General features: G+C 47.6%; 1 protein-coding gene across 1 annotated transcript in view; it reads right to left on the bottom strand.

Moving 5' to 3' along the window:
- Nucleotides 1–24,016, bottom strand: part of nompA (no mechanoreceptor potential A) — a 99,417-nt gene that overhangs the window by 13,637 nt on the left and 61,764 nt on the right. The window contains exons 6-9 of the mRNA XM_065431732.1: nucleotides 21,952–22,248; nucleotides 18,322–18,570; nucleotides 2,938–3,844; nucleotides 1,879–2,036 (exon numbers count right to left, since the gene is read on the bottom strand). Of these exons, the coding sequence (XP_065287804.1) occupies nucleotides 1,879–2,036; nucleotides 2,938–3,844; nucleotides 18,322–18,570; nucleotides 21,952–22,248 (1,611 nt within the window). The remainder of the gene's footprint in view (nucleotides 1–1,878; nucleotides 2,037–2,937; nucleotides 3,845–18,321; nucleotides 18,571–21,951; nucleotides 22,249–24,016) is intronic.

Genomic DNA, 24,016 nt, shown 5'->3' with positions numbered 1-24,016 from the left:
CTCTCCAACCAAGTATAACAGCAGAGCTCTGCACATATGACCTTGACATTCTGGAGCCCGAAATAGCGTACTTATTTTCTCTCTACTTCTAACTTTGCATCAAATTGCACTCAGTAGATTTAGTTTAAGGTCTATGTTTTCGAGCAAGACTTTTGGAAAGCCAGAGGATAGCTAGCTAACCGTTATTTTCGATGTTGGTCCCGTATACCACTATCTGTACTGCGCAGAACTCCTTAACGCCTTAGATTGACACGCTGTCTTTCTCAATTATCTATATTCGCTGACAACCTAACAATTACAAGGGTATATATACACTGTTCAACTGAAACGAAATCTGAATAGATGCGCTGGCCAATTAGATTCGCTAATTTACTTACCTGACATTAAGCGACAGTGCTGCCAACCCCCGAAGCCAGCTTTCCCCTTACTCGGATTAAAAAATTCCATGGATTTCCTTAAATGGTTGCAAAATATGGTTCTGTAGCTTGTTACTATCATTTATGTATATAAATTTTTGCTTGTGTTATGCAAATTGACTGCAAATTTTATAGCTTAACTCTATCTCTATGTGGGCTCATTATAACACATTCAAATAATGAAGTCACTGGACTCAAGCTGATATGATGTCGCAGTGCAAGTTGTGCTAAGAAGGTAGGCTCCTGTTTGATGTCATATTGGCGGAATACGTCCGCACGTATACACTTTGTCGCCGTCCAAAGTTGTTTTGCGCTTAGAACAAAGTGCCAATATTACACGGAACTTTATTCAACTTATAAGGAAGGTAGGCGACTGACCTCTCTTACAGAATGCAGGAGTATCAAAACAGTGTGTCAGTTCTCGAAAACAGTGTAAAAATTCCGAATTATTTTTTTAATGCCGTGTACTGACGTAGCACCACCACAGCAAGGCGCTTACGCGTCAACTGCAGCCTAGCATGAAGATGCACGACAAATTTTTAGCTTTCTCTCAAAGCAAAACTGACCCAGACACATCACCACTAGGATGGTGTCTAAGGTTTCTCTGCCTATGGGCGATCCCCGGTAAATTTTAGATTTTAATATAGGCGTGCGTAACGGCTGTTTATTAGATTTGCTCGTGCTGGTTCGTTGGTTGTTGGAGCGTACATTTGTTTCGCCGGTTGCAGATAAATACTTCATTTGGAATGCACATACATCGACAGCCCAGCTGCAGAGGCACGAGTGTCACAAACATAGAAGCAGTACTTCGTTAGAGGGCTCCGGAAACCCACACCCTGTCGTTCACTGGGCGAGATGTGTTCAGCGCGCTGCTGCACAATCAAAAGCGATAGCTCGCATGCTAATGCCAGGTAGTTCGCCTTGACTGTAAATGAAAATACGCCGTCACGTCAGCATTTTCTCCACTTCAGTGCCCCTAGAGAGAAGTTTCCCTAGATTTCAGCAAATTTCCTTATTTCACTAAACACTGCCTAAAATCCCTACAGTTGGCAGCACTGTCAAGCGGTTTCGCGTGTTTGAAACAACTGTTTTCTGTGTGGTACAGCGCGAAGCGGGACAGGGGATACACTAGCCCAAACCATCACCCTTCTGTTTTCTCTCTGTGCAAATAGGCCTTTGTGTCACTGTTTCAAGGTCATTTGCGTGGGCATATATTTTAGAGCATCCTGATGTCACTGCTCTGGTGAAGGTAATGTTCTAACTCGAAAAAAACAAGCCTTTTATTTTGTAATTAGCCTAGTGTTTGCATTAGCCTACCAATACCATTAAGCTGTGAGCGGACTCCAACTGGTTCAGCTCTCTTTCAAAGGGGAACAGCAGGTGCACTGAGTTTTTGTGGGCGGGGCTTCGTTGTAATTTTTAGGTTGGCGCCGATGACAGTAACTGATTTGTAGACACTTGCCGTCCAAGCAGTCACCTCCCGCTCCACCTGGGCCGTGTCCGAGGTCGTCGCGTTCGTAGTAGTCGAACTGCGTGCTCTGGTCGAAGTGGGCGGGGTTGCTGAGCTGCAGTTGTCGGGAGTCGTAGTCGCTGAGCTCACAGTTGTCCGGGAAGAATGCCCTGAAACATGCGTACGGTGACGCAGCGCGAAGCAGGAACGCGGCGCAGGTGCAGCCAGTGCGGTGTTTCCTAGCGCCAGATATACCGGAAGTGCCTGTTTAGTTTCGGCGCTGTGGAATTACCATCGTGGATCACCAGGCTCAAGTTCCGTGGAGAGGAACAAGAGCTCAACGAATTCCTCCAACTGTTTTCATGTTCTCGTCCCCAGTCGTTCCTCCGCTTTCTGTCGCTAGGAAATCCCCGATCGTTTAAGAACAACCAGGTCAAACCGCTGCGTTAATATAATGCACAAAAGACATGGCCGCACTTATTTTAAAAGCTGGAGTATAAAAGCGCCTTGAATTAGTACAATTCGTTTCAGCGGCTTCGTTCCATAGTAAAAGCGACGTTCTGCACGCCATAATCCTCGTTTCAAACTACAGGCCCAAAGATCCACAATTTTGGTCGCTTCTTAAAGCAGTGCACTTTATTACATGTCTGCTAATTTTAGGAACATTTCGTCCAAGGGGAACCGCTGTAACAAAGACGTTATATATCCTGGACTCATATGTGCTTTTACACGAAATCGAAAAAAACTCATGACATCAACACAATCAGCTCACTTCGGGACATTCTAAGAGACTTGCACCCACAAGGTCAGAGGGACTGCTCGCAACTCCTTGAACCTGCCTGCCGTTAACTAACCTTCCTATTTCTCCCCTTTTGCGGAAGAGACTGCTTGCCCTACATCTCATTTCATTCCTGAGACCATTGAAGTATGTCGTCGATTCAACTTGCGTACCAGCAGAGAATACGTGAACCATCGTCGTGCACGAAAACTGTCAATGTGGAGTCAAAGACGGGACAGGCAAAGTACTTCCACTTGAAGCAGACGCTGCCGGCGCTGCATCCCGGTCCTCACCTGAAGTTGAAGGACTTGCAGTGAATGTCCTGCGCTTCGGAGCAGGCCTGCTCGCACTCTTCGAGCCGCTCGGTGCGCACCACCCGCCTCACGTAGAAGCTCTTGAGCCTCGTCCCGTAGCCGACCCGCCGGAACACGGCCGACGAGAACTTGCACTTCTCCGCCAAACCTGGCGGAAGCGGCGGCGCGAACGGTGGCGGCGGCGGGCCTCCCGGTCCCGCCACGGGGGGCAGCGGTTGGTGGGGCACGTGGGGAGGCGGGGGAGGCGGCGGGTGGGCGGGAAACGTCCCCGCTCCACCGTGAATCGGCGGCACCACGCCGCCCGCTCCCGCGGGAGCGCCGCCGGGAGCTCCGCCGTAGGGACTGGCGCCGTAGCCGCCGCTCCCGTAACCGCCGCCTCCCGAAAACCCTCCGGCGACGGAACTGCCGCCGTAACCACCACCACCACCGCCGCCGCCGCTGTTCCAAGACCCGCTTCCGTAGCCGCCGTAGCTACCCGTGGAGTAGACTCCGGAACCGTAGCCTCCCGAGGACGCCCCGTAGCCACCGCTCGACGAGCCGATCGAGGAACCGCGGCCCGGCAGTGGGTGATAGCTGGTCGGAGGCCAGCGGCCGTGGGGGTAGCTGGGCGGGTCGTAGCCGCCGCCGCCGCCGGCTACGCCGGGCGACGGGTAGCCCCGGTGGGTGCCGTGTATGCCGTGCCAGCCGTGGTGGTAGCCGCCCGGGCCGCCGGAGACGACGTGGCCGCCGAAGCCGGGAGACGGTGGCGGAGGACCGTAGCCGCCGCCTGCGGTGCCGAAACCGGGAACGGCTCCTCCCGCTACTCCAACGCCGCCCGCGCCCGTGCCCGCTCCGCCGAGTCCAGGCCCGTAGCCGTGACCCCCGGCGTGGCCGGCGCTCCGGTCTGCTGGCGAAATGAACGCAACAGGCGAATGAACAACAGACCAAGGAGCTCGTCGCAAATTATCAGCGGCTGGAAGACACTACACCTCTTCGCGACCAACGCATGGAGCTGGTAGTGCATATACGCCCACACGAAGTTACATCACCTTGCCCCGAGAAGAGCAGATGTGCTGGCGGCTCTTCTTTTTTTTCTTTTTCTTTTTTTCTTTTGTTAGGATAACTGCATGTGCCACGTCTGACTCCAATTCGGAGAGTGCTCTCGAGCTCCGTGATGGAGGAAGTTTACTCTATATCTCGGCCACAAGCGGAGTGAACGTTCACCGTGGCGATTACAAGAACAAGGCACCCAAAAATGCACTCAAATACGGAACACGTGGTTCGAGCACTTGTTCTTGTCGTTAGACTGTATTTACCTGTGCAAGACAAGGTCAGCCGAGTAGTCTAGTCGTTAGCGTTATCTCTAAACTATGCTATAATTATTATCCATACATCGGTATTTTACGCTTCTGAAACTTTACTTTGTATGTATGGCGTGCTCATCTTTAAGTATTACGGAATTTTTAAAGATTGCCTGAGGCAGATAGCAGAGTTCTTGCCCTTGTGCTTGATTATTCGAAGATGCTGACATTATTAGCATGAGAAATCGCAACACATATTTAGATAATTAACGAGAATTCAGTAACTCATTTCGTGGCTAATCACACTACGGTACTCATTGCAATTTATGAATTCGAGCCAATCAGTTTGCAAGACGTATACACTTGAAATGAATTTCTAAGATGTCGCCCAATTTCGAGATATTGAGCTCAACACGTAACAATATTATTTGTCAACGTGTGGGATGAATTACATAGGCGTTCAGGGGGGGGGGGGGGGGGGCAACTTTTTTGTTCCAATGCATAAAAGAGCGTTTTCTTAAAAATTAAATGGTACATCAGTGCATTTTTACTGCGAGTTTCGTGGCGCATATCTCTAAACTGATGTCATTCTGGAAATTCATTACAGTGAATGCGCCTCGAAAACTCAACGGCTACAATATGTAAATCGCCATGTGCGCCGTAAAATAATTAAGAAGCGAACTGGTGATTTTTGTAAGTTGGTTGAACGTGTTTCTCGTGCAAGTAATGTCCGCCTCTCAGAGTAATCCAGCTCAAGGACTAGAATTATGTGCAACGGGGTATTTTTGAAAATTTCTTAAAATTTGAACATGAAAACCCCGTGTTGTCGAAACGGTGGAACAAGCAAACGTGGCTATATTTGAGTTCGCAGGAAACGTACTTCACTGGGGATGCCTTTCTCGAAGTTTGCCGAAGAGTGGAATATTCAGTTTTCTGAAGCAGTCAGCGCGAGTAGGGAAACGAGACTTAGTGATGTTCATCGTTTTAGAATAAAGCCAGAAAGCTTCCTCAGTGGGGCAGTTGGCAACTTTGCTAAGTCTTGATTGTGAGCAAAGGGCAACACATATGCAAAGAAAACAACGCAACGAAAACCCGCGTCTGTGGTTGGGCTCTTCTTGTGTATGTCCCGTTCTGTGTGTGGACACAATTGCCGTTACCCAGAATCAGCCATGTATTCCGTCTCTATGCAGTTGCGCCAACCGAAAGTTTGCACGTTCGTTTAAAACATCAAAATAGCATGTTGTGTTTGGATGTAGTAGCAAATTACTCCTCTGCAATAGCAAAATGACAACCCTTGGCGCAGAATTATGAATTTATGGATTAGCGATACATTACAAGGCAAAAGGAAGTGGCTGGGAGTACCTTATTGACGGACAGGTAGTGATAGCCGAGATAAAAATAAGGAATTGATTGATTGCATTAGTGGCCGTATTAATGAGTTCGAGAAACCGGGCCAGGCGATATTATTGGGAAATATGAACGCGCACATGGATGAGTTAGACGGATATCTGATTACAACGGTTTTGTAGTGCCGGATCTATGTGATGAACAAAACCTTATAGCAGCTAACAAGGAGAATAAATGTCATGGACAGACAGCGTGGCAATGCGGAAACAGGCATTCATGTTTAGACTACGGTTTAGTCTCAGAAATGGACTGTGAACAACTAGACCAAGTGGTAATAGACGAACATGAAAAGTATAGCTTGGGTAGCGATAATAGACGTTGAACGTTAAAGTTTGAGATAGATACTAAAGCAAAACACAAACCAGTAGCATCTGAATATTTTAAAATTAATGTATAGCAAATAACTGAGATCGCAAAAGACATAGCGAAGAAAATGAAGGCTTTTCGTACTGCAGTCTGGGAATATAGGGAACTGGTAGACGTTATGCAGCAGGAAATAAGGCAGACACGGCAAAAAAGAAAAAGAAATGTTGTATTGGAAAGAGAAAACTACGTGAGTGGTGGAACAGGGAAATAAAGCAAGCTATACAAGAGCGTAAGCAGGTGTCTGGGTATCATCAATAAGCCAAAAACTTGGAATTACAGGAAGAAGAGGTTCTCTAAATTTAGCCGGAACTGATATCGAGAAAAGAAAGGGGTCGCGAGTGAGCTCGAGCAAGGGAAAATTAAATGCGCAAGTGAACGTTGGTTGCATAACCATCTCAAAAGAGATAAGGATTCTGGAACCATATAAGGGCATTTGAAGTTGTAATCGAAAATTTGCAAATGGCTATAAGGGACGAGGAGGGTAACATACTATACTATATCTATACTATATACTAGTTTACTATATATTCGAAATTGCTGATGATATTATCCTGCTTATCTTTCAGTGCATACATGTTGGCTTGTGCTGTGCCAAGTTTTCTTCTCACTGAATTCATTCTGCGTCCATTTTTTACTTGTTCCTCAGTCTTTCTTGCGTTATAATTTCGGTATCCCTTATCTTCTCCTTGTTGATCAGTTTTGACAATTCCGCGAATTCTGTCTGATTTCTTGAGTTGGACACTTTCATTCTTAGTAGTTTCTTTATTAGGTCATTCGTTCCGTGGGAGACGTTACCTATTAGTTGCCTTGGTGCGTTACCTCCCACTTCAATTGCTGCTTCTGAAGCCAGCCAAGTTACGGTTTCATTCAGAACTCTATGTCATCTTCATGTCGCTATGTGTTCGCTATGTGGTGCATATGTGTTTGTAAGTACTAGCCTGAATTGGACTGCTTTTACCCTCACTGCGTCTAGGTTGGCCTGCTTTTTCTTCACCAATTTTACTCTTTCACTCTTCAAACTGAAGTGAATGCTAGACCTTACTAACCTATCATCACGGCATACACTGCCTAATACATCAACATCCTGCACTATGCTGGGATCGGCAGAAAGTATGAAATCAATTTCATTTATTGTTTCACCATTAGGGCTTTTCAAAGGTCAATATTTTGTTGCTACGCTTCCTGAAGAAGGTGTTCATCATTCACAGCTTATTCCTTTCTGCGAATTCTACCAGCATCTCTCCTCTAGCGTTCCTAGGATCGACGCCGTACTTTCCAATTGCTTGTTCACCAGCCTGCTTTCCCCCCACTTTTGCATTGGAGTCGCCCGTTACTACAGTACACTCAGTTTAAACTTTTCTCATCGCTAATTCAACATTTTCATAAAACTAATCTACTTCATCATCATCATGACTAGACGTTGGAGTGTAGCCTTGTACTACCTTTAATATATACCTTTCATTAAGTTTTATTACAACTACTGCTGCCCTCTCATTAATGCTGTAGAATTCGACAATGTTGCCTGGTTCGTCCTTACGGATTAGGAATCCTACTCCATACTGCTTCTTATATGGAAGTCCTCTATAGCACAGGACGTGGCCATTTGTCAGCACTGTATAAGCTTCACAAGTTCTTCTAACTTCACTAAAGCCAATGATATCCCAAAAAATGCCTGATAGTTCCTCAAGGAGTCTTGCTAAGCTAGCTTCACTCGAGAGCGCTCGGGTGGTAAATGTTGCTAGGGTAAGTGTTGCGAGGGTCAGGGTCTGTCCGGGTCCCGAGATTCTTAGCACCCACTGCTGCCTTACAGGTCTGATTTCCGCCTTGGTCAGGTGCTCCGCAGCTGCTGGGGACTGAAGGTCGTTGGTTGATCGAACAAGTCCTTTGGGTGTACATGTCTCTCGAAGGCGTGGACACAGAATGGAAGAAGACGTCAAGAAAGTTGGCAATGGAGTACAGGATGATTGAAAACCTGAATAGACAACCAGGAGTGGTGAAAAAGGAAGTGAGACAACCAAAGGCAGTGAACTGGATGCAAACAGGCGGGAACAAAAACGACCATGGAGAGTGACAAGAATGGGAAGAAAGAAATTAGAAGGAAAAATTTGTATGATAACGACAAAGGGCAGTGCCTTGCGATTTGATGCTCGAGCCTGTTGCCTAAGGACAAAAACGTTCTGGAGCAAATGTTTGCAACTAGATGAGGCTTCTGTATGCTGCAGCGAAGAAACGCGGACAACTCAACGCGTTCGAATCGAATACGAAGGGATTAACCCAGTGAGAACCGTAGGTAACGCGCACCTTCCAGAAGCGCTTGGGTTAAAACTGAACGGAAGCGTTAACCGGTGAGCAATCGAACTAAGCAAGAGACATTCAGAGTATTGGTGGGGGTGGGGGGGGGGGAGGGAGCAGGAAGGAGATTGATACGACCGGATTTCTTGCAGTCTTAGCTAGCGGTAGAAACTAGATTTTAAAGGGGGAAAGAAAACACTAAGGAGATGTATACAAACATGCTATATCAACAGCATGTGTAGCATGCCTGATTAAAACCAAGCAGGCTGGGTGATTTTATGTCACCGCCACATTTAGAAGGGGCTGCTAGTGAATCATCATCGTACCCCGAAAAACGTAGCCTCAGGCATCCAAATATGCGTCTGTATGCCGAAGGCCCACCGCAGCTGCTCCGCGTGCGCAAAGGCCGCAGTTGAGATGGAAATGGCGCGATCGCTTGCGACAGTGCGCGGTAAAGAAAAAAAAGAAGAAAGATCAAAAGTGCGGCAAAAGGCAAGTCGCAGCTGTCTGGTGACGCAGTAGAAGGCTTCGCCACCGGAAGAAATGTGTATGGGTGTACTACAAGCTGTGCTGAACGCCACGCGTGCAAAGAGCACATGTATCGTTCCTTTCCGCGTTCTTTTCATTTTTTTTTTCGTTTTCTGAAGCGCTGCGTATGCAGCGTAGAGAGAGAAAACAAGGCTAGGAAAGGCAGGGACGTCAACCAGAACAGCATCCGGTTTGCTACCCTACACTGGGGGTGGGGGAAAGGGGAATAGAAAGCGGAAGAAAGGGAGAGAGTCAGCACTGAGTACATGTGGGAGGGACACCTTACACAATGACACTATAAGCGGTCTGTTAAGCCCGTGCACTTCAAGTACTGCACTAGTGCACAGCAGCGTAGAAAGCATTACTTAAACTATCACGATGGTAGAATCTACGTGGAGCCAATAGACGACGAAGCCAAGGAAAGCACAATGGAGAATAGCATACATTATTGATGCTGTGGAATCAACTGTAGGTGACAGTGAAATTAGCCACCAATACGGTGTTGAAGGGTGTTGAAAGGGAAAAACTACTTTTTTTTTCCATCGGCAGAAACCGAACGCAGAACAACTGCAGAACGAGTTTGGTGCTTTACCATTTCACTTCCTTTTTTTTATTTAAGACAATTTTTTTGCAAAAACTGTTTCGGAGACCTGGCAAAAGGCTTCAGCTATATATGTCCGTCGTGTTGTGCGTAATTTATCAATATTCCGTGGAATTTCCCAAATCCACCGAGGTGTCGGGAACTGTCCTAGTATGGACGAAGGACATGCTATTCGCGACAATTGAGACACCTAACTGAAAGGCTAAAAAAAAAAAATTGCATTCGGCCCACCCCAACAAACTATGTCTCTCTCTTTCTACGTCCTCGTTCAGTCGCGCTTACACATTCTATCGTCAACTCAAACCAACTATCCCGCCAACGTGTTTTAACTAAATTAAAAAGCAGGGTGCCCCGCGTGCACATGTAAACATGAGCACATCTCGCTCTGTGAGCGCGGAAACTCTCTGTCAAAACGCTGGAGTGAGAAATCGCGGCAGCTGCAGCAGCTAGCGAATTGACCTTGGTGCATCTCTCGCTTCAACGCGAACGAAATGGCTAAAGCACAGCGCATAAGAAGCTATAGGCACTACTACGCGGACTCTGCAAAACATCGGAGATCGCTCCGAAGATAGGGACGTTTAGCGTGTCCGGTATCCGGGAAAGCGCGGGCGGTTTTCCGGTTTAGCGGGGGCGTAAAGGTGAGCGGCCCGATCGGTGGCGCCAGCTGGTGGCGCAAAGCTCAACCACACAACCACAGAGCTAATTACTGTATTCTGCTTAGCTGTTGGGGTAAATATTCGACAGTGGCGTAATCGTGTTCACAATTACGCCGCTGCCAAAAATTTGCACGAGTGGCAAAGCAGGATATGGTGAGTTACTGCAGTTTTAGCTATGCGTTTGTCTGGTTGAGCTCTACAACACCAGGCGGCTTCACCGCTCACGTTTACGCCCCGACCACCCGGTAACCAGCCCAAACCGCTTCCGTTTACCGGATTAGCGTACAAGCTAAACGTCTCTGATGAGAGGCGCGCGCGGGCCGCCGGCACTTGGGCACATTGCAGATCGCCTTCAGCAGTACGGTCGCGCCGTTATAAGCAGCAGCCGCCGGAGAAGTCGCACCGTCGAGGTAGCGACCGCGTTCGCGCCCTCTCCCTCCGTTCGTGCTTCGACGCTGCCCATGTTCGCGGCGTCTCTTTGCATGTCTAGCACTTGCGCTTTCCCTGCGGCAGAACAGGCGTCGCACCGTCGAACGATGATGCGTGTCTACCCAAGCCTAATCACAGTCATGACTAGCCGCCGACCTAGATACAGCCTTCATATACCTGGCTTGACGATGACTGTATACCTAAGTATAATCATTACATCTAAATCGGAGGTTAACCAAGTGAAACCAAGACTTAACCAGGCTAAACCAAGCTTTCGCTTTGCATATCCAGGGTTAACTGAGCTAAGCCGCAGCCATTTTTTCCTTTGGTCGCAACTCGTGGAGGTGCGTAAGGGACTTTAGGGGCGGGCAAATGACCTGAAAGGTGCGACGCCTGCAACGCTGCTGGCGGCGTTCATCTGCTACAGCGTGAACGCTGAACGCTGAATATATGAACAAGCTGAACCTTGCTATGGCGCCGCCTTCGGGAGAAACTGGCAACATTTTTTTTTTCTGTTCTTGTGGTACGTGTGTGCGTATTTGCAGGGAAATGTGTACTTTTATATTTCTCATGTGTGTGCTTGGGTAGCCGGGTCTAGTGTAGCCTATACCTTCGCATTTGTAGGCAAACAAGAACAGAAGCGCACGGAGGCACATATGCAGGCCTTTGCCATTTACTTTGCGAGGATTCCACGACGACCGCAAACGACGACAGGCGTCGACAGCCGGCGAGCGGCACGTTTACGGAAGAGGCGCGCAATTGTGGCAGTTGTCTGGCAGCAAGCGTTTGTCAAGCAGCTGGCATTGGCGATTCCGCGAACGCTGCGGCGCGTCGAAGATAGAAAATAACATGGGAGGCATAAGAAGTAACGGCGTTAATGCTCCGGGAATGATCGAGAGACTGTGGCCTTCATAGCGTGAGGCTGGAGAGAAGCGTTAAACCCGTTAAGAGCGATAAAATTTCGACTGATGAAGACTGACAAAGTGATAGAGACGAAGAGACTGATAAATTTTGCCGGAAGACGTTCGTTTCTTGGATAGAAGAGGTAGACCAAAGAGCGCGATCTTTCTTCCTTCAATTTTTTTCCTTGTTTTATCTGGTTCTGTTTGATCTGTGTGTAAACTGATGCAAACTGATGCCTATATTTATTATCTCGAGTGGGCGCCCGCTGTTGTCTGTTGCCTTAGATGGGTAAGTTGCCTGCGGGCGACGTTTGCATAGTACCCCGCAGAATTCTTTTGAACTTCATGGGAAATAAAGTCAATAATTCATTCAAAAGCCAGCGCCGTTACGTCAAATTGACGTGATATTTCTTTTCTTTTTTGAGGTTGTTGTGACGCAATAAAGGTTTTTCCAAACAGCAAGAAAAGCAGCAGTAATTTTTTTTTTCAGATGCGGGCTACACTCATTGGCATCCTTATAAACATATAGCTAGACCCGAAAGGACGCGGTAAGTTCAAAGCGGCGTTGCTACCCGTTTGGTGCTCATGTTAAATTGCCGTCTTTATTATCGTTTTATGTATCCACTTCTTCTTAAAGCAATGTTAATATTACATTGAGGTGACATGAAGCAGCCAGAGGCGTAGAGCTTCAATTTTCTCCATTTTGACTGCATTTAACAAATTTCACCAACAACATTAGGACCTATATAACAATTGCAGAATTGAAGCTGAGCTTTAAGCAAGTCTTTAAACAAGCAGAAATCCTGTGGTTATAGTTCCAGTTTCCAAAATATCTCTCTTCAAGATATGGCAAAATGCAGTGACGCTCCATTTAACGCTCGTGAGTGATGTACGGAGCAGTCAAAGTGCAAACGTGAGGGAGCCAGTGACACCTTTGCCACACCTGCGAAGTAGCTCATGCAATATCACAGGCACAATCAAACTCTGTCAAACAGGATTCAACGGCCGGAAAGTATTCATTAAAGCTGCAAAGACCTTTATTTTCTTTATTTGTCTGTTTTCATTTCAGTATAAACAAATTGACACGAATAGATACCGACGCAACGTCTTGTATACAACCCTGCGAAAAGGTACGGCTGCATATTGCGAAACAGTTGGAACGATGCGTAGTCTAAGGTCGGTTCCCGACGTCAGCGAATCTTAGGCTGCTAAACAATATATCGTGAAAGGTCGGCGTAACTCCTTTTGACATTAGGTTAGCAATGTGCCCGCATATCTCCTATAACCTTTTCCCAAACCACTTGCCAATGCCCCGCTCTGTCAGCGTACAGTCAGTTCCTTGGTTCACTCGCCTAGTGGATTATAATTTTTGCTAGTTAGATATACCTTCACATTACAGTTAGACGTTCACATTACTAACGATAAACATTAAGGTCAGCATTAATATTATGTCGGTTCATCTTTTTTTTTTCATTGCCAAAGAGCCGCATTTAGCATTTTTCTGCTACTGTCTCTAAACGTATCTAAAGTTTGCCCCGCCGATTTACATGTCGTGCTTAGATTGTACGCACATTGATTTAGAAGTTAGAACACACCTTCGAATGAACGTCGGAGCCATATTTTGTGACTGAAGCCATCGCTAGCCACTATAACAAATTTGAGAAGGTGTTGCATTGTTCGGTGTATGTGGTTTGTAAGAGAAATGATACGCATTCAGCCACTATTTGTAAATGCCTCATTCGTTCTTCTCTGGAATTTCTGGCACGCCTACCTGCAGATCTTGTGGAAGCGAAGACTATTAAACACCATTTGTGCTCGGTACGAAGTCCAATGTGAACTTTTCCGGACAGCATTAAACCAGCTGTACACAATATAGTTTTTGGGAGGCGAGGATCTTTAAATCACATTCATGCGCGTCGCGAAGCGTAGTACGCTTGCTTGTTACCCTCTGCGAAATGCTGCGCTACAGGCAACTTGTGCGGCAGTAGCAATGCTGGCAGCGCCATCAAATGAAGCAGATCCAACAAGTTGGAATCTATATACAGCGAAGCTTTGTGCGAGTGCATAAAGGGTCGAAACACAAATGCACGCGCGCATGCAAGCAAGCACGCACGCACGCTCACACACAGGCGCGGGCGCACACACATTATATCGAGCCTTTATTTAAGCAGAGTTGCAGACTACTAGCGCGTATGACGGACGCCTTAAACGCATCATGGTTTCAGAGGCCGCATGCGCATTCGCACATAGCGCAGTTCGAATCCATTCTATCCGCGAAAAGCGTTTACTTCCTCATTACCGTGCAGCCGCGGACGCGCGAAGGCGAGCTTTCTGGTTCCTTTGTTTTCTCGCCCCCGCACGGCCGGCGCCGCCGCTGCTGCCCATGCGCGGAGGCGAGCGCCATCTGGTGATGCTGCAAAGAACGCAGCGGAGCGCGTGCTACGCTGTGATTGGTTGGCCTATTCGGCAAGGGTACAGCTAGGCCGCAGCGCCCATGGTTACGCTACCCGGCAAGGTTCGCAAAAAAAAAAAAACTTTTAAAGGAACGGTACACGCTGACTATCTTGCAGCTACCGATGTTTTACACTAACAGCGAAGTAGAATATGGTTGGTCCCTACAATAATACATATCTCATCTCCGGTGAAACTCGGTGCCGCCAGATCGTGCTACAAGTGTTGCTACTGTCAAAAAGTATTGCCACTTGCGGAGTACCACTCCGCAAAGAGCAATGCGTTTAGGGACAATCTATTAAAACTCTTTAAATTCGCTTTGTCGTCTGGAAGCTTGGCGGCTTCTGCCGCTTGCCCTGATTGCGAAACAACATGGCGGCGACCAGGCGATCCGCTTCGATCCGAATTCGCCGTGGCTGATTGCTCTCCCTCGGGACAGCAAGAAATAAATCGCAATGTCAATCTTCGCTTAATCTCATCTCGCACAGGAGACGCGTTACTAGCGAGCTTTCGTCATTATTATTGAGACAGCTATTCGTTTTAACATTGTTAGGCCTGCGACCTTACCGTGCCGTCACAGCGATTTGATTTACCCTTACTAGAAGGGGGGCTCAACAGTATTTAACCTTGACAGTACACTATGATTTTTTTTCTCTCGCTAATATCGATCTCCACTCTCTAGGTAAGACGTTGATCTTGCGGCAGGCTTTCAATTCTTTTACGGGCGCACAGCTGTATTCAATCAGGCAACAATTAAAAAGTGTCACAGCTTTTCGCGATTGTCGCGTCCATGTGACAGCCACGCACGACGACGCAGTAGTGCGGCAGGGCCTGTCGCAAGCACGGCGTGCGCGAGGTACAAAGCTGCATGTACTTACTGTGACAGCTAGTGCGACTCTGGTTTAAATTATTATGCCGGGAACGTTCTCGCGTTGCGAGTCCCTTCTAGTTAAAAAAAAGAAAAGAAAAAGAAAGACACAAAAATACCTCCCACGTGCGATACATTGCTGCTGGCGAGTTTACGCAAGCAGATGACTGCAGAAGAGTCATTCATTGCGAAAAATGTTCTTTCCGCTTTGGTTTCACCCGGCCGCATAATATGTCGGCACCATCAGCAGTGCTGTTGGCGTCTGTACTTATCGGCACTGTGACATACGCTACACTACAGTACGTCTACACTATCTTTGCATTGACAACTTTCCTGTGTAAAGTTGCGGGCCAAGCTGGAAGACACTTCCGACACACTTTCACCGTTCATTGCATCCCGCAGGCCCGTCTTTCGTGGCGTGCCGAAGTCAAACCATCAACCTGCAGGTTGCAGCAGCGAGAATAAGTGATAGCCGCCGGCTCAGTGAAGGTCCCCACAGATGACAGAAGTCAGAACGGTTGAGAACGCAAGGATCTGTGAGAAGCCAAAAAGCAGGAGCCGGAGGAGCGTAGAGGCAGCCGTCAGGGTGGCACGGAAGGACAGACAAAGTTTGGTTACAGCGGTCGAGCTTTGCGACGCGCGGCACAGGCTCACTGGATGGTACGCAAGCGCCTTGTGGTGGTGGTGAAATCATGCACCCAAGCTCACGAAAAATAAAAAAGGCAGAAAAGAAACAAGCTGCAGGTTCGTGCTTGCGCAAAGTCCAGAAATCGAAAATAGTGTGAAAGGTAGGCTTCGGAATCGGAAATTCGCAGATAGGTGCTGCAGTGCGTTGCAGTGAAGTACCGAAGCTGCAGCAGTGCGGTGAGTTGGCACTGATGCTTAGAAAGGTAGCTAAGCAGGTTGTACCTATGGGCGAGGACGGTTGGGATACCATGCTCGGGAAGGTTCGTGCCGCGCGTAGGAAACGGGAGCAGCACATAAATAGAACACGAAAGCGAACGTGTTCCTTCACTACTTGCTATCCCCTTCTAGACTGTGCTTAACGCATTTAAGCTTTCGCATTTTGGAAAAAAGGTCTCACGTGGTTTACCTGTAAAAAGTCACGAATTGACTTTCTGCGACACTACTGTTGAAATGCAGTTCTTTTTTTTTTGTTGTTTACCGGCGCAACGTCATATCAGTTGTACATGATTGAGAATTCCATAAAGTCCAAAAATTAACTGATCGTAGTAGTCTCATTAACGAAGAATAGGTTGAACAGTCAGTTTGCAATAATCCTATTTGCCATTCATTTTGTGTAGTGGCTTGAGAGGTAATTATGTTTAAACGTAGCTGTTCAGCGATAAATGCGCTTCGCAATACTTTGCCGAATTTTTTTCGTGATGCTGAATTTTTTTCGTGAGTCTATAAATATCATGTTCGGGAGCAGCTCTAAAAAGCTTTTGCACCTCGCTTATGCGCTTAAATAAGAACGACGATGCATAAGCTCACGTAAACTATACTTTCTATGCCCTTATTTTTGCGGTAAGGTCCTTCTTTCTTTAATGTTCGCAGCCCACATATTTATACAGTAAGATTACAACACGACATGTGCTATAAGGAAAGTGTAATTCACCCGGTCTCTAAATGCAGCCATTCAACGCTTTCAGAGACACCAAACATAAATGTTTTTGAATATTAGAACAATTTTTCCAGGGTGGATAAAATTATGCCGAAATATAGCGACGATATATAAAACTTCGCGACGCACATAGTTACGATATATAGCTCAAGATAAGGGCGGCATTTTCATCTGACTTACTTGGCCGGTATCCGTATCTCTGCTAGCGCTTCTTCAATCTGCTTTCCTGTAGCATATACCCACCGTAATCTTACAAACCACGGTGCCTCTTCTTTCCTCACAAGAGTCGTTCCAAAAATTTTGCCTTCTGTAATTTCTTTGATGTGCAACATGGTAACGTACATAATTTTTGGAAGTGTTAACCGAGTTTGCAAGAAATTGGTATGGTATTCACATATCATTAAATCTTTTTCTCCCGCTCGCTATTTAGAGAAAGAATTGCATTCGACAAACAGCAGAGGTAGCGCCCATCTTTGTTTACAGCTAGTAGTTTGGTACACTACGCTAAATCATAGCAAGCCTAACGCATCTAAATGAAAACATCTGCGAAGGGCGTAGGCGCACGCTGCTTCGACACGAAAGGCTATGGATAGAACAGTGCGTGGGCTGGCGTTTATTTATACTTAGCTTCTGTAATGGAGTCGTCTATACTGCGACCAATATCACGCAGCGTAATAAGAGCGCAGTAGGTATAGAGACAATGCTCTTTAGTGTATTGCAGAGAATTGCCGTGCCGGTGTATATGTGGCCTACATGCTACTCTGCATAGGGAAGGAAATCGGCGACAGACGGGCCCTAGGAGGAGGGTGGGAATGCGCTAAACAGGCTGGACAGCGAACGCGAGTTACAGACTCACGCTGTTAAGACTCGCAATCTTTTCGGCGCGGTTGATATGTTTCGTAATTACAATAACCAACTCACACAATCACAGTACTCAATGTTTCCTTTTTACAGTGCGGGCTGGCGGCATACCTGCACTAATGGTCCAGTTCTTTGTCTTACCCCCACTTCGCACAATGACCGAAAACTTTCCAGGTACATATTCTCGGCTTTTTCTAACCGAGCTGTTTTCATACCATGAAACCTTTTCCCGCCCCAACAATTCCATGCATGCATAATACCTAATGCAGCATAACGTATCTGCAGCAGTGTTTAATTTTCAGCTCGCCGTTATCCTTCGTCGTGCCAAGCTTCAGTATATGAAAGAAGCTGTATCAGCCATAATCAACTCTACATTACCCCCCCCCCTCCCGGACCACTAGCTTGTTTTCAACTTTACCGGCCTTTTTGTATAGTAAACAGCAAGGGAATGCATTGAAGCACAAATACACAATGGTTGACGTAGTCTATAGCAGTGTTCGCCGTTCACTTGAAATACTGCAGAGTGAATGATAGGGAACATTACGTGTATGCGAGTCTGCATTACATTGCGACCTTTACATAGAGCACCACAGAATATGCCTTTATGCGCAGTTTTTTTTTTCTAGCCTTTTCCCGACTTTACAGGAGCTGCGCCCTGTCTGTGCATGCTACTTATTTGGACACTAGTTTGCATTTTTAGAAAACTGCACATTCTAGTTAGTCTCCTTGCCTTTCCCTCCGCCCTCTCTCTCTCTCTTTCAAACGACAGTAAAAAGTTGACTCCACTGTGATGCACCACACTATATGAGACATTATGCGCAATATTTACACATGCACATTTGCAACTCTGTCCATTTCTTAGCTTGTAGTGCGAGTTTTACTCTAATCGATTGTAAAACGTTTTTTTTTTCATTAGTTCTATTTTTCCTACCTATGTCTTTCTGCCGTTTACAGTTTACAATCTACAATTTCGCAATAGCGACAGCTCTTTAGTATATCATCACACCGCCGCAGTTAATGGCCGACACCGGCATGTATACGAGGTCGCTATGTAGCGCCAAACCATCCAGTGAACCTGCGGCCGTGCGTCGTACTTACACCACTTGAACTCGTAAAAGTCGTAGTGGTCGTCGTCGATCAGGTTCGGCCTGGGCTGGCCGTCGTAGGAGCTGAAGCGGCACATTTGGTAGCGCGACGAGTACTCGACCGAGCGACAGTCCCTGCCGTAGCGCCGCATGCACTCGTCCAGGCACTCGTGGAACGAGTACGCCTTCACCTCCACCTGGTGCGAGCCGTCCAGCCGCTTGCGCCGGTAGCACTCGAACGTGGCGTTGTTGAGCAGCACGTCTACGCAAGAGGAGCCCACGGTTGGCACGCCACATTCGCCGCTACGCGCACACACTCACGCTGGAGACGTGCTCCGAAGGAGGCGCGAGGAAGGCAGCGAAGGCAAGGCCGCTTCCCAGCGAAGGGTCTTGGCGGGGAGTCGAAAGGTGCCAGTAGAAGAAATTAAGCAGCGAAGAATGGCCAAATGCGAGATCTGAGTGTAGCACGAAGTGAAACAGAAGTGGCTGTAAAAATCCTCAGCGAAGGGTCTTGGCGGGGAGTCGAAAGGTGCCAGTAGAAGAAATTAAGCAGCGAAGAATGGCCAAATGCTAAATCTGAGTGTAGCACGAAGTGAAACAGAAGTGGCTGTAAAAATTCCCAGCGAAGGGTCTTGGCGGCGAGTCGGAAGGTGCCGGCGGAAGAAATTAAGCAGCGAATAATGGCCAAATGCGAGATCTGAGTGTAGCACGAAGTGAAACAGAAGCAAATTTGTAAACAAAGTAAAGCAATGCGCCTGTGCAGGAGTCCGATTTTCTTTGAGGGAAACCGCAGTAAAGACAGAACAAGCTGGGAGTTGTTTCGGAGTGTGCACCGGTAGCACTCGAACGTGGTGTAGCTGAGAGAACCACGTCTACGCAAGGAAAGCCGAGACGCTGCGCGCACTCCGTAACCATCACGAAGCACTGCGCGGCATGTTGGAAGATGTTCCGAGGGCACACATTAGTTAGCGCAGTCTAGAAGGCTGGACTGGACGGACATCTCCGTTCCTTCGGAAGACTGCCTTTCAGAGGAGGTCATTCGCAGGGAACGCAATGACGTGAGAAAAAGAAATTCGCAGTTCGGCCCGAAAGGCGAAGCACCGATTACCATAGCAAATTAGCAGATAGCTGTACGAAATGACGATAGTAGTTTTTTCGGTCGCGTAAACTTGTAAACACCCGCTTACTAACTAAATTAACAATGGTATAATGTGTAAGCATGACTCAAGGAGGACGTAGAAAGAAACCGACACACGGAGATAGAGCTGACTTTGTGTGGCTGCTTCTTTGTACTCTTTGTTCAGTCGCGCACACATTATATCATGGATTCAAACTAACTAGCCCGCCAACGTGTTTTCATTATATTACCCAGCACGGTGTCACGCGTGCACAGGAAAACGTGAAGACACACCGCTCGATGACAGCGGAAACTGTCTGTAAAAACGCTGGAGGTGGGAATCGCGGCAGCAGCCGCGAGCCAATATACCTCCGTGCATCTGTCGCTTCAACGCGTACGAAACGTCGAAAGCACAGCGCATGCGAAGCCACCGCCACTACGCGCACTCTGCAAACATCGCAGATCGCTTTGGAGATGCGGCCCACGCGGGCGCGCACTTCAACCACGTCGCACACCGATTTCCAGACACGAGCGGCGGCAACGGGTCACCACGGCGTCCGCGATTCGCGTGGCCAACGCCGTAGTAGACGCCGCGGTTGTCTCCACTCACTACGGAGCGGCGGGCGAGGAGGACGGGTAGCAGCCACCGGAGAAGAACGCCCCTCGTCCATCGTCTCACAGGAGAGGGCACGCATCCGTGCTGCGTTCCTCGCTCGCGCACGCGAGATTGAACCGCGTTCGCCGGCTCACCCTCGCAAGCTTTGACTCGTACGGAACCTTACAGCGATGGGGACGTGGACTGCGACGGCAGAAATGCGCCTGGAGTGCCCATATAATTGCTATCGAAATAAAAGAAGAAGAAGCAAAAGAAAAACTACTGCCTAGGCAAAGACGTGAAACGCGTAGCTGCTTGCTGTTTAATTAAGCAATCTGAGCAACGCCCCTACTTCTTCAAGGGTAACGTCAGTAAATGCTGGAAGGCAGACTTTCCTTTAGAGTAGGCTCTACTAAAAGAAAGCCAAGAAAAGCGCGCGGTGGGGAAATGGCACCTTGAAGAGTTCTAAGGCCGTGAAACAAGCGCAGAACAGTGAGGTACGCAGGGCTGAAAAGCTGTAGAAGCAATGCGCTAAGCAAGACGCTTGCTTATGTGGAAGGAAGACAGTGGTACAATGCCGAGAAGCAAAGCCATCTTTGATCTGGGCTCTCTTTCTTTTTTTTAGCCTCCAATGCTAACAATTGAAAAAATTGGAGCGGGAAATTACGAAATGACTCTCTACATTCCTTGTGTTTTATCAACCCCGTTGTTCACAGCGGAATTAATCATCGCTCAGGGCTCTCCTCAGTGCAACGCCACCTTTTCCTTGCAGCACCACTATTTGAGAAACAAACGGAGTGTTACACATGGTTGCGGTTCTGATGGCAGTCTTATTAAAGCACTAGTATAATTTTTATTATTGTCATCTCTAGCACATTCGTGTCCGCTTTAGCACAGAGGCCTCTCACAGCGACCCTCAGCAACACAACTCTTGCGCCAGTTGACTCGGCCATATTCATGCAGATATCCTAATCTCATCGAACCAACTAATGGTCTGCCACTCTGAACTGCGCTTTTTTTTCTCTTTGGTAACCATTATTATTATTCTAATCGATTAACGAATGTCTGGTTTACGCATTATGTCACCTGCCTAACGCCATTTCATTCTCGTCTCAACTAGTAAATCAGCGACCAACGTTTGTTCACTTATTCAAATTACTATCTTCCTGTTCGCTTCACGTTAACCGTATCAGCATCGCCTTCCATCGCTCATTCTTGCGTGATTCCTGGCCTCCTCTCAAGTTTCTTTCTTATCCTCCAAATGTTGGTCACATTGGTGCATTCTCTTTGGCCCGCGCTGTATTCAATAGAAAGACAGTCACTGGCAGAGGATATCCTGCATTTTGACAGTCAAACTTTCTCGGATGGGCTAAAAGCTATCGTCACATTCCTGTGTGAAAGTTCTCTGAATTTGAGATGTGTATAGGCTTTCTGTTCGCGAACCTTAGCCATCTCCTTCGTCCCTCATACCCCAACACTTTTCTCTTTATATTTACTTTACTGAGGCGTATACCCCCCACTTAGAACGCGGTGAGGACAAGGGCGAGCGCGGGCGCGCAAACACAACGCTTGTGTTGTTTCGGTATCGCCTTCGTCTTCGTCGTCACCGCGCTGTTAGTTTTAACAGCCACGCACCCGCGCCATCCTGCTCACATCTCTATCATGTTTCCCACCATAAGAAGTCTATCTATCTATCTATCTATCTATCTATCTATCTATCTATCTATCTATCTATCTATCTATCTATCTATCTATCTATCTATCTATCTATCTATCTATCTATCTTCTTTCTTTCTTTCTTTCTTCCTTCCTTCACTCCCGCTCTCCCGTTGGGGGTCATTGCGGAACCTCCCTCTGATTAGCTCTGCGCAATACTATCGCGACTCGGCGAGGAGGGCGGGCTCCGGCTCCGAGGGCGGGACTCGGCTTACCGCGCTCCGAGCTGCCGCACAGCACCCGGTAGAGGTCGCCCGTGCTGCTCTTGAGCGGCTTGTGGCCCTCGCTGCCCTCGCCGTAGCCCAGCGGGTCCTCGTCGTAGAGCGTGCACGTGCGCGCCTTGTCGTCGAACAGGAACGAGCGGCAGAAGTAGCCGCGCTCCGGCAGGCTGCGCGTGCAGTAGTTGGAGCACTCCTGCAGGTCGCGCGTGGACACCACCTCGCGCTCGAAGGCGCCGTCCAGCTCCTTGCCGGCCTCCAGGATGAACGCCGTCGTGGTGCACAGCTGGGAGCCTGCGCGCGCGCGAAGCACGCGTCGCGTCAGTCAACCGTCTCGCACTCTACATTGCAAAACAGTATACAGCCCCCTTTAGTCACGAGCTACAATATACCACCGGTAAGTCCACCAAATATTCGCTACTTTCATTACAAGGCGCCGTTGACTGCGTAAAAAGCAAGCCAAGGTGGTAGGCTAGTGCTCTGTGAATGCTCTAGTGAGTTTTCGCAGTTACAGAGTAATTACTCTTGCACTTACTGTGCCGTCAGTCAAGCTGCGTATTTTCATTAAAAAAAAATAAATCCCGGGCTCCCCTTGCATGTAGAAGTTAATTATTGTCTGCAAGCAATAGGAGACAAGAAAAATTGCTTTGTCATTGCTGATGGAACGCGGTAGGTCGAACATTAAATTAAATATTGTAGTGCCTTAAGCAAGTAGTTGTTTAGCGACACACTGCACTCTGAAATGAAATAGAGCCGCAATAAGTAAGCCGGCTGTCCAATTTACCCGGACTTTAATGTCGGTGATTCTTTCTCATCGCTACCGTTAAGGAGAAATACAAAGAACGAGTTGCGTACGCATATATGTGTACACCGAAGGCGATATACCGGAGGCGATATGCCTGTCAGAAACCACATAAAAAGCATAAAATTTTTATTTCTTCGAAAATTTGTCAGCACGGGAACTACGAATACTCCATTCATCCATTTGTATTTCTTTCATGTCTTCCGGAAATGCCGTTTTTCTTCATTTTAACCGAAATCGTCAGAATATAAAGCGAGATTACAGTGAACATGCGTATGAATAACGTTACCCGTGCAAGTGAGGAGAATCGGTGAAAAAAGCAAACAAAGGAAATCCGTAATCCGGAGGCAGTTCCACAACAGGAAAGTTGTGCGTCCACCTGGTCGCAGCACAAAGGGCTCTACAAAACGTTGCATTCCGCCACGTGCCATTAACGGCTAACACCTCTGTGAGCCTGCCCCGTACTGCATAGGCTTGATCCCACGGGAAAAGGAGGATTCTTTTTCGGAGTTCTCATTTTCTTACTTAACGCGTGATGTAAGTACGTAGACTACCTTCTCAGCTTGCACAAATTCTGAAGTACGTAGTTATGGAAGACAATTAGGCTAGTTACAACATTCGGTCCACCGACTAGAGCCGTCCTGAAATCTGCTTTAAGTTTATGCGGCAAATCCCTCCAGCTGCACCACATTCTTGGACTTTAGACTCCTTTTGTAAATTCGAGAGAAAATAAAGTGCAGTAAAAGAAAGCGTACGAACAGAATTTACATGATTTTTTTCGTATACGACGTGTCTCTTTAAAGGAAAGTCTCTATGCGACGAAAGCGCGGCACTTGTGACGTCACCAGCGTACAAAGTTCGCCTTGTGTGATTTGTAAACGCCAGTCGAAGCCAAGCGCTTTGTCCCGTACCATCATCTTCACTCCAGCTTCGCCATCCGAATCTCTTCATGCCGTCGTCGTCACGCTGACGTTTTATCAACGTCATCATTTCATTAACGTCGTCCCATTGACGTCATTCCGTCATCGCAATACCGCCTTCGTCGTTCCGTCGATGTCAGTCTTTCTTCGTCATTCCGTTGTAATCATACTGTCGTCATTCAATCGTGATTATGCCGCCCTTCTCATGCCGTCATTGTCAGATAGTCGCTAGTGTGCCTCCATTGTCACACCTTCGTGGTCGTGCCATCATCGTCACTCCAGCTTCGCCATCCGACTCTCGTCAGTCCTCAAGCCATGGTTGTCATATAGGTTCCACGAT

Source organism: Dermacentor albipictus, chromosome 9 (genome assembly GCF_038994185.2).
Source record: "Dermacentor albipictus isolate Rhodes 1998 colony chromosome 9, USDA_Dalb.pri_finalv2, whole genome shotgun sequence".
In the NCBI taxonomy this organism is placed as follows: Eukaryota; Metazoa; Arthropoda; class Arachnida; order Ixodida; family Ixodidae; genus Dermacentor; species Dermacentor albipictus.
The sequence above is the reverse complement of the archived record's forward strand: the minus strand, read 5'-3'. Positions and strand labels throughout refer to the sequence as shown.